Below are 10931 nucleotides of genomic sequence, written 5' to 3'. Positions count from 1 at the left end.
GTAGGATGCATGTTCTGACAGGTGACATTTTAGATAAAATTTATTTTAAAATCTGCACTAGCAATTTGTATAGATGCAAGAGTTAACAGTATATATAACAGAGAGGTCTATGCTACAAGTATTGAATTTTTATCAGCCATGTCTCTTCCAGAGAACTCTGTGAATGTGGTTCTAGGCAGGAGCAATCGTCAGCATCCTCAGATCTACTATTGCAAATAACAGGTGTCCTGGTAAAGTAATTAGTGACTCTCACTGGCCATGCTTGGACATCACTTTAAACCATAGGTTAGTGTGGTGAAAACAAGCCTAGGAAAGTCTTGGACTCATATGGTCTCTTACCTCTAGTAGATATGTGAGGAGGAGATTGGAAAGTTTGGTGCCTATTTTTGATTAACTAAAGTCAGTTTTAACATTACATCCTAACTCTAAATTGAGTTAATCTTAACTATGGGCCTGTGCTCAGGATGACTATTCCAACCCACCCCCAGGCAATTTAGCATCAACTGATCTGTGAGAGAGAGGGAAGGAAATCTCCAGGCTGGACTTTCACCTCTCCTCAGCAGAATCTTCCACCAGCTGCCCTGTGGGAATGATCTTGATGTGTTACAGACATGCTAATTTTTAATAATAATAATAATAATAATGGTAACTGAATGTTACTTGTAACTATCTTGGTAGGTTTTACATCCTGAAAGGCGAGATATAAATATTGTTATATAGAATGAGTCCAGAAGGTCTGAAGATGTAACACCATTTCTGGGCCAACTGCACTAATGCCAATGGTGTTTCTGAGCCCAATTCAAAGTGTTGGTATTCACCTTTAAGACCCCAAGCCATTTGAGTCCCAAAGGACTGCCTGCATATGAATGACCCTGTCTGTGATCTAAGATCTGTTTGAGGTCATGCCAAGGTCAGAAGACAAGATCTTGATGGTGGCAGCTAACTCTCTTCCAGATTACATTTGATTGGCTCCTTCTATTCTGACATTCTATAAACCCTTATTAATTTATTATTGTCTTGTGAGTTTAGGTGATCTAGTTCAGTTTCTCTCACTGTGTTATTTGTCAGTATTCACTCAGTGCTCCTTATTCTGCCTGATACTCTACTGTTTTTATTTCTCTCTATGCATTGCTTTGGGAGAGCCTGGCCTTGAAAAGTAACAAATAAATAACCCGAATAAATGGAATAAGGTGCAGGAGCCATACTCCCTTTTGCCTCTGGCTACCCTAAATTTATGGACACTTTGAGTCAGATTAGAATTTTGTTAGCATTAATAGCTACTGAATGGTTAGAAAAACATTGATATGTTATAAGGTAGTTAACACCTGCAGTGATTCCTGCCAGTTTTTACAGTCACATTTTCCTATTTTTCAAAAGTGCTGTTGTTTCACCTGTTTCTTTAGGCAGCGGGGGTGGGGAGTAATCCTAAAAGGGGAAACAGATTGACTTGATCTGAAGGGAAAACAAATAAATCATGTATTCATAGATTTCTGAGCAATAAAACTTGCAAATTATTAAAACATGTTGTTAGAGCAAAAAAAAAAAAGAGTGAAGGAATTGAATTTATTACAGCATCTTTAATCAATTTATCGCCTGATTTTGCTATTTTCCCTTTCCCATAATAATATCTTATTTGTGGGCAGTATTTATTTAAGTTATGAGACGAGGTGCTCAGAGCTTCCTAGAATAGCTGGAGAGCTTTAAAGTTGCAATGTTTTCAGAGGTACTTTAGAGAAGCCGTCCCGCTTTCTGATATAATCCCAGAATGTCCCACTGTTTCTTAGGATGTCCTATTTTCATTGGAGAAATGTTGGATGGTATGGAATTACCCAATTCCCGAGCCATCTGAAGGCAATTCTGCATAGGGAAGTTTTAAAAAATGTTTTATTATGTTTTTATATATGTTGGAAGCTGCCCAGAGTGGCTGGGGAAACCCAGTAAGATATGTGGGGCATAAATAGTAAAATTATTGTGATGGAATGGGGTGTCCCTATTTTCATCTGAGAAATACTGAAGGGCATGTGAGCCTGGCAGAGGGAAAACAAGCCTCTAACAAATCATTTGACTTACCCTTTTTGCTAGTGTAACTTCCAATGGGTTTGGCATATTACTAAACTGAAAGGAGTTTGGAATAGGAGTAAGTCTCCCCTGCCCAAAGCATCCTTTTTTCGGGCTTTACACTAGTCTCAGCTGAGAGTGCTTTGACTGAGCTGGAATGGAGGCATTATACCACTGTTATCTCTGGCTGAGCCAGGTTGAGGGAATTCAGTCAAGGCAGCCCCAGTTGATCCATTTATTCCCAATATATCTTGGGTTCATATTGGTCCCTTTAAAAGTGCATCATTAAACAGTTATATTCTCCATTCCTTCATCTATTCTTTCCCTAATAGGGTTTTCCTTTCCCTGTGAATCTTGAGTATAGTGCAGCTGGAAAGTTAAAAGCTCTCTTCAACTTAAATGGGAAAAGAGGTCTCGACAAATTTGAAAGAACAAGCATCCCACTCAGATACCTGAGGCAAATGAAAATCTAGAGCAACAAGCTGTTTACAGCCCACACCCATGATTCCACAAGAAATATTCACTCTACAGACAAATACACCACAGGCATGAATGGGCATGAGGATTCTGTAAACTATCCAAATTGCAATTATTAACTGCTGTACAAAGGAAACAAGGAAGAATGCTAGTAAAGCTGCTGCTGTTGCCATTTTAAAATACAACGTAAGATGTTATGAAACAAATAGTTTTAATTTATCTCTGGTAAAGTTTTGTTTTTAAAGTGATTTGGCCACCATCAGCAGCTGCATATATTTTAAATAAATGTGCAATTTCTCAAGGGTGCTGGGAATTATTTCTTGTAAGTCCTTACTCCATGCCCACTGCCACATAACTACAGTCGTACCTTGGAAGTCGAACAGAATATGTTCTGGAAGTCCGTTCAACTTCTGAAATGTTCAACTTCCAACGTGCAGCTTGTGATTGGCTGCAGGAAGCCACACCAGACGTCCTGCTTCCAAAAGAACGTTTGAAACCTGGAAAACTCACTTCCGGTTTTCGATCATTTGGGAGCCGAAACATACGAGTTCTGGGGCATTTGAGAACTGAGGTACGACTGTACTGTTCTCCTATGTTTCCCTGGAGAGACAAAATCCCTATGAACTATAATGCCCTTACTTATTTAAATTGTCCTTCCACACAGCATCATTGTCCTGAATTACATGATTTATGGTCAAAAGCTTAGTGGTATATAAAACAACAGTGTCTCATATATTTTACATATTGATCTTGCATCTTTATTCTAGCTAAAGTCCTACCTTCCAACGGCTACACAAGCCTTAGTAACTAGAACCTTTTTGCTAAAATCTAAAAAATGCTGTGCCCCAAAACCACAGACTACAAGCCTCCTTCTATGTAGTTCGTTCAAATTAAATTCTGTTTTATGTGTAACTTTCAGCCTCAATGCTTCCTAGAAAGAGGTATTGCTGCTTGTATTTTATTCCTCCCTGTTCTCCTGCCAGCAATACAAAGATTTAATGATCTATTTGTAGACTTGTCAGGTATCACAAGATCTAAACTGTTACTGCAGGCTAGGGCCATTAGAGCTGTTCCAAATTATTCTTACAGCCCATCAGAGTTTAGAAAGCTGCAAGGGAAAGCAGTGGAAAAGGTACTTCCTCCTTTATGGAAATGGGGGCAGGGAGAAAGACATTTCCACTTCCATTCATACATTATTCTGCAATTACCATCCAGTTAGCACATGCACAAAGCCAATGAGGTGTAGTGGTTAGAGTGTTAGACTAAGACCTGGAAGACTAGGGTTCAAATCCTGGGTGACCTTGGGCAGTTCACAAGTCTCTCAGCCTAACCTACCTCACAGGGTTGTTGAGAGGCTAAAAATGGGGAGGGAGAACGATGTATACCACCTCGAGTTCTTTGGCAGGATATAAATGTAATAATAAATAAAATTCCTGGTGATTAGCACTATTGGCCAACATTAGGGAAGCAATTATTTCGGATTAATGGAACTTCCTTCTGAGTTCTGAGCAAGTATGCAAAGAATCAGGCCACACATTTTCAGGTCATAAGCTTGCTCATGCATGTTGCTCATATCTCTAAAAACAACATGGAAATAATTTCTACATGAGTTGGGAGGTGGTGAGCATGTAGAAACAGAAAATATGTATTTCAGATTTTAATGTGTTGGCAGATATGAGTTTGGGTTCAGAAGAGGCGTGACTGAACCATTAACCAGTTACAGCAACTATATTTCATTTCTGATCACGCTTCAGAAAATGCTTACAAATCAATACTGTAGTAAGCTTGGGGAAGGAAGAACCCCAAGGTGTGACAATGCCAAAATAATTTGTCTATGGATTTAAGGGTTACAGATCAGCATTGTGATAGCCTGAAGGTTTTTAGTATTTGTTTTACAAAATGTGTACACAGAGCTAACCTGTTAAAACTAGAATCCTAAACACCCTTGCTACAGAGTAAGCCTGATTAAACTCAATGAGGCTAACTTTCAACTGTATATCTCTAGGATTGCCTGACACTGCCACTGCCACAATCCCAAGCAGAGTTAGGTGCTCCTAAAACCACTGCTTTCAATGGGCTTAGGCATGTTCTCACCTCTCGAAAAGGTACAGGCTTGAATACAAAGGCTGGTCCTTGACTATGTAGCAGAGGTGACACACATGCAACAAAATATTATGTCCTGAAAAAGCTGACAGATAAATCCTGTTTTTAAATTATCATTATCATAATTTCTTCTCGAAAATCATTGTCTCAATGTAATTTACACATAAGAAAAAACAGTTAAAAGCACAAAAAATGATGAGCTGCGGAGGCTCCTTCAACAGGAATAATGCAGTAGAGGTGACACACGTGCAACAAAATATTACATTCTGAAAAAAGTTGCTATACTAGTGAATCCTGTTTTATTACCATTCATTTATTAATCTCCTTCTAAACCAATGCAATTTAAGTTTAAAACACAAAAAACCCAATATAAAAACTGACGATCTTCAATTTATAAACTAATGGATTTCTTTGCCCATATGAGTGTCTCTAATGCAGGGGTAGGGAACCTTTTCCAGCCCATGGATGGAACCTTCCTACATCCAAAATATGGAGCCTGCTGGAGGACACATGCCAGTTCTGAGTGGGGCCAAAGGCCAAAAAACATTGGTGAAGCAAGACCACATTCCAGTCATACAAAATTGTGCACACATAGACACCTCAGCATCCTCAAGAGGCATTGTCACAGTTTAAAGACACTTTCCAGCTGAGCAAAAGCATGCAGTAGGACTAGGAATGGGTTTGGCTTAGGAAGAATCCTGGAAGGCCACATTTGTCCGCTGGGCCTGAGGCTCTCCCACCCCATCCTAAGGAGACGATCAATGGCTACTAGCCATGATGGTTATACTCTGCTTCCACAGGAGGAAGCCGTATCCTGAATACCAGTTGCTGGAAACCACAGGTGAGAGCTCTTGCGTTTGGGTCCTGCTTGCAGGTCTCCCACAGGCATCTGGGTGGTCAGTATGAGAACAGGATGCTGGAATAGATGGGCCATTGGCTTAATCCAGCAGGCTCTTCATATGTTTGCCTCATATTACACAAAGCTGGTGAGTCTAGGTGACTTTTAAGCACTTGCTTTCTTATTAATTGTCTATTCTTCTAGTCAGTGCACCAGTCATCGAAAGAAAGTTCCAGTCAATAGACGTATAAAGAAGAATCAATTGTGCTTCCTTGCATTCACAGCCAAGTGTTTTTGGTTTTTGTTTTGCAGTGCTCCTTAAGTCATTTGTATTTGGCTGAATCACACAGATTGAGTTCAGAACTCAATATTTCGGATGCAGCACAAAGTTTGCTGATTTTTAAAGCATGCTAGTGTTATGAAGTACTTAATCAACACTGCAAAGCTGTTTAATATAATGTTAAAATGTTGCACATAATTAAAAGCTGGTTTTGAGTCAGTTCACAAAACGAAAGGCTTATTTACTCACAAATGTCTAAGGGCTCCCTTGAGTTCATCGGGCTGCTCTTGTGAAGACAACAAAATATTTCTAAAAAAAGAAGAAAAAACTTGGTATAGTTAAAACATTACACAAAGAGATATATGTTGTTTTCAAAAGTGTGAATTGGGTAGGTACACCTTTAAATATGCATGGAATTGAATTTCTCCCCCATCCCTAAAAAGCAACAACAAAACCAAAACCAGAATTGGGCCAAATATATAATAAGCAGCATCTAATTCAGAGGTCATCACTCCTTGTGGAAAAGTGGACACACTTCAGATTTTGAGAGTGTGCTATGAGTGGCGTGGGGGTGGGGACTGGCACAACACAAATGGCTACTGTGGGGGGGGGGGCATAGCATAAAACAGAACAAGAGAGATCAGTCATTGCTGCTCTCCCTTCACCCAGAAAACTGTAATGTTTACCACAGGAAGTTAGCTGTCTTGCTAGCCCTGATTTTGAAGATAAAGCTCTTAAACAATACCTCTGTTTTCTTCAATGGCAGTCTTAAACTGAAGTCTGTTCTGCTATCCTGTACCCAGTTACCTAAGAGTAAGCCCTATTAAACACAAAAACTTACTTCTGAAGTAGTCATGAGTACCCCCTACTGTACATTAACTCTACAGTGCAGTTAATTATTAATGAATGCTTGGACATCACCTTTTGCATCACAGGAGACATTAAGCTTCTTTGCAAAGTTTCCATATTTTGCATTTGCCATTTGGAGTGAAGATTCTTTAACATTCACCTACACTTATTTGTAGTAATATTTGCAGAAAATAACTGCTAGGAAGTTCCTGAACTCAGATGAATCCACCATAGGAATAATGCATTGTTGTTGGGAAAAAAGCCAAAGGACAGAGATTCCAAGGACCACAAGAAAATAAGAGTTAGCAGAAAAAGTTTACAAAAGTGGATGTGGGTGGGGAGACCCTAAGTTTAGGGTTTTCTGTGGCCTGGTGTTGAAATAGTTCACTTATCAATCTAACTTCACTAATAAACCAGGCATGAGCAGCTAGGCTGGCTAATTTCACTGAAATTGTTTAGAAGGCTATCAGTACATTTTGTTTCATAACTTACTTTCTAGGAGGGCTATAGAATAAGGTCCTACCTATCTGGACTATATATTTAAAGCAGAAACAATAATGGATTTCCCCAAAGAATCAGGGGGACTGTCATTGGTTCAGAAACCTCCGTTCTCCTCCAAGAGATAGAATTATCAGAATGGTATAACAGCCAGTCCCTTTCCAGGAAATTCTGGGAATGGTAGCTCTGTGAGTACAGTATAGGGGTCTCCTAATTCTCACTACCTTTAATAAACTACAGTTCCCATGATTCTTTGACAGAAACCATTACCATTTAAAGTGGTCTGATACTGCTTTAAATGTATAGTACAGATGGGCCCTAACTTTTAAAATTATTTTTATTATAATTAAAGCTCAGATTCTGGGGCCCCTGCCTGCACACAACATTGAAGGCAATGAAGGCCCACAGTTGCTGAGTTGGTGACCCCTAATCAAATCAACCAATCAGTCCCCTCATAAAAAGATTATCATTTCATTTAGAAGGTATTATGGGAGAAACACCAGTGGAATGCCAATTCTGAAACTCAAATATTAATTAGGAGGATTGTTCCTGATTACACTAGGATATCACATCAGTTTCATTTGTAGTTTGCCACATGTGCTGGTGGCTCAATTGCCCGTTTCACTGTGTAGAAATGCAGCAAGAAGCTGTTACTAGTCATGTTTTCCAGCCACATACACCATTAAAGACATACACATACATGGATTCATCCTGACTTAGGAAATTTCTCTTTTGTGAAGTGCAGGATATAAGCAGCTGCCTTGGGGCGGGGGTTTACGTGTTCTGCAACGACTGTTTCTTCACTCACTACGTAACCTATGAGTTGGAGTAGTAGACAAATTCATGGAAGATAATAAGGCTTTTAGCCATGGTGTCTCTGTTGGAAGCAATATCCCCGAATGCCAACTGCTGGGAATCACAAAGAGAGTGTGTGCTGTTGCCCTCAGGTTCTGCATTCATGTTTCCCATAGGCTCATAGAAATTTAATAAATTAATAATAATAATAATAATGGTTGGAATTGGAAATTGTTTCAGCTGGGCACTGGACTGAAGGGGTCACTGGCCTGCAACAGCAAGCTCCTCTTATGTTGTTAACTAAACCAACAACCAACCAAAGCAAATCATTGGCCCGCTTAAGATGTACAGTGGTACTTCGGGTTACATACGCTTCAGGTTACAGGTTACGCTTCAGGTTACAGGCTAACCCACAAATAGTGCTTCAGGTTAAGAACTTAGCTTCAGGATGAGAACAGAAATTGTGCTCCAGAGGCGCGGCGGCAGCAGGAGGCCCCATTACCTAAAGTGGTGCTTCAGGTTAAGAACAGTTTCAGGTTAAGTACAGATCTCTGGAACGAATTAAGTACCATACTTAACCCGAGGTACCACTGTAATACTAAACCATGTGAATAATCAGAAGTGAACTGGTTTCATCCTGACCATATTTTGAGTTCTATCTAGTTTCAATCCCTAACAATAAACCTCTCACTTAATTTAAATCAGAAAGTGGGTGAGTCTAACTGTTTACTGTGTTCCATGGAGCTTAATTCCAGGCAAATGTGAATAGAATTGCTTCCTAAACTTAAAAACCACGGACAGATTTAGCTTACTTTTAGGCTTTCTCACATAGCTCTCTAAAACCAGCGCCGGTGGCAAAATAAGAACTACGAAACAATTCTCCTGAGAAGCTGGGCTGTATAAAATTGAGGAAGGTACTTGTTCTCATTTAAAGTTCACAGCTTTTGCTGGAAGTACAAAGTAGGTGAGTTAAGCATGATGGGAAACTCCTTCGCTTCAGAAACAACCCACTGATAATGGCTCCTTTCCTCTCTCTCCCCATCTCCCTTTACTACGCACTCTCCTCTGAGGCAGCGAACGGGGCGCGCGTGCGAGGGGAGAAAGCTTCCAAGTCCTCTGTGAAAGGAAAACTACAACTACCACAGTTCCCTCCAATTCCTCCTCAACCCTCTCTGCCTGCGGTGCATCACGGGACCTGTAGGCCGCGCCGCGGCGGGCCGCTTCTGAGGCACCCGCGAACTACATCCCCCAGGCAGCCGCGAAGGAGAAGCGGCGTTGACGCAGGCGCGGTGGAGTGCGGACGGAAAAAGGGGGGCGTGGCCTCCGAGGCTTGCTGTCTCTGTGGCTCCCTGTGAGTGAGAGTGTGCGTGTGTGTCGGTTTCGGGTACAGTCGCCATTTAGCGCGGCGAGTTCCCCGGGGCTGGGAGAGGTGGCAGCGGGGAGGCCCATCCCCCACTCCCCTCAGGAGCCGCGAGCGAAAGAAGGACGGGAAGGAGCTGAGGCGGACGGGCGGGACGAGCTCGTCTTCCCTTCTTAGATTATAATATTACGAATTTCTGCCTCCTTCCCACACCCCGCCTCTCAGGCCAGCCACTCTCGCAGCGTGAGGCGCGCGGTGGCCTCCTCCTCCGGGTGAGAGGAGCGAACGAGGGAAGGAGGGGCGGCGACGGCGGCGGGAGTCCCGGCATCGTGTGAGGGGACGGAAGGCGACTCTCCGGCGGCGGCGGCTGGCTCTCTGACTGGACCGGACTCGAAGCAAGGAGCGGGCGGCGGGGCGAGGCAGAGCGCGCGCGGCCCCGACAGGGAAGGGCCTCGGCCAGCCCCGCACCCCACCCCGTCGGCTCGGGGCCTGCCGTGGGCTCCCCCCCGCTCCTCATCGGATCCCTCCTCATCTTCGCCGCTGTTTGCTGCTCCATGTCGGCCCCGCTGCTCGGCCCCCCGCTGCAGCAGGATGGATGCGGACACTGACCGCCTGCCGCCGCCGGCCCAGCCCGCTGTGCTTCCACAGCAGCAGCAGCAACAGCCGTCGCCGCTGCTGCCTTTCCTCCTCGCGGTGAGGAGCCTCCGGGAGCCTCCACTGCCGCCGCCGCCGCTTTCGCCGCGAGAGCAGCTCCTCGGCGCGCTCCCCGCCTTGCATTGACCCTCCTCGAGTCAGCTGCTGTTGCTGCTGCAGCAGCGGCAGCTGCTGGTGCTGCTCCTGCCGCCGCGGCTCCCGCGCCTTCGCCGCGTTTCCCTCCTCCTCCGGCACCATGTCGGGGGGCGCTTCGGAGACTCCCCGCTTCCTGGCTCCTCCGCCGCCCCCGCCCAAGAACGGCTCCAGCTCGGACAGCTCCGTTGGTGAGAAGCTGGGGGTCGCCGCCGCTGCCACCGCTACCGTCGGCACCGGGGACCCCGAAGGCTCGGAAGGCAGCGGGGCCCGCATCGAGGAGTATCGCCGACGCCGCCACACCATGGACAAGGACAGCCGTGGCGCGGCCGCCACCGAGCACCGCTTTTTCCGCCGGAGTGTCATTTGCGACTCGAATGCGACCGCTCTGGAGCTTCCGCGGCTGCAGCCCGCAGCGCCTCCCCCTCCTGCAGCCGCCCGAGGGAGCATCCCGCCCGTGCTGGGCTCGCCGCCGGAGTCTGTCATCCAGGCAGCATGTGCTTCTGTCACTGCTAGCCAGGCTCCCACGCTGCTCCTGCAGCAGGCACCCCCTCTGCCTCCACCCGCAGAGGGGCAGCCTGGTCAAGAGGCGTTGGTAACAAAGGACGTTGCCCCACTGCTGCTGTCCAAGGAGGATGGAATAGAGGTCACCCCACTGCCCCCTACCAGTACAGCGGGAACCACTGCCGTTTCTGCCCGGGATCTGCAAGAAGAGCGGACTAAACAGCAGGAAGATATTGAGGAGCTGGAGACCAAAGCTGTGGCAGTCTCCCCAGATGGCCGTTTTCTTAAGTTTGACATCGAGATTGGTAGAGGCTCCTTCAAGACTGTCTACAAGGGGCTGGACACGGAGACCACAGTGGAGGTTGCTTGGTGTGAGCTTCAGG

The 10931-nt window shown here is 44.7% G+C and overlaps 1 protein-coding gene and 1 long non-coding RNA gene across 20 annotated transcripts in view; one reads left to right on the top strand and one right to left on the bottom strand.

The window, feature by feature from the left end:
• Positions 1 to 674: 674 nt before the first annotated feature.
• LOC310826371 lies at positions 675 to 9080 on the bottom strand. The gene is made up of 4 exons (XR_014555799.1): positions 8711 to 9080; positions 6006 to 6065; positions 2903 to 3135; positions 675 to 1452 (listed from the first exon to the last, which is right to left on the bottom strand). It is a non-coding gene; the product is annotated as an uncharacterized lncRNA (long non-coding RNA).
• A 182-nt stretch (positions 9081 to 9262) lies between these two features.
• The window catches only part of WNK1 (WNK lysine deficient protein kinase 1), a 112641-nt gene continuing 110972 nt past the window's right edge, over positions 9263 to 10931 (top strand). For all 19 annotated transcript variants that reach the window (XM_083699707.1, XM_083699706.1, XM_083699705.1 and 16 more), the window contains exon 1: positions 9263 to 10930. In XM_083699707.1, the coding sequence (XP_083555833.1) occupies positions 10148 to 10930 (783 nt within the window). In that variant the 5' untranslated portion in view covers positions 9263 to 10147. The remainder of the gene's footprint in view (position 10931) is intronic.

Source organism: Podarcis gaigeae, assembly GCF_964106915.1.
Source record: "Podarcis gaigeae genome assembly, chromosome: 10".
Classification (NCBI taxonomy): domain Eukaryota; kingdom Metazoa; phylum Chordata; class Lepidosauria; order Squamata; family Lacertidae; genus Podarcis; species Podarcis gaigeae.
Note: the sequence above shows the minus strand (reverse complement) of the source record. Positions and strands in the feature narration are given on the sequence as shown.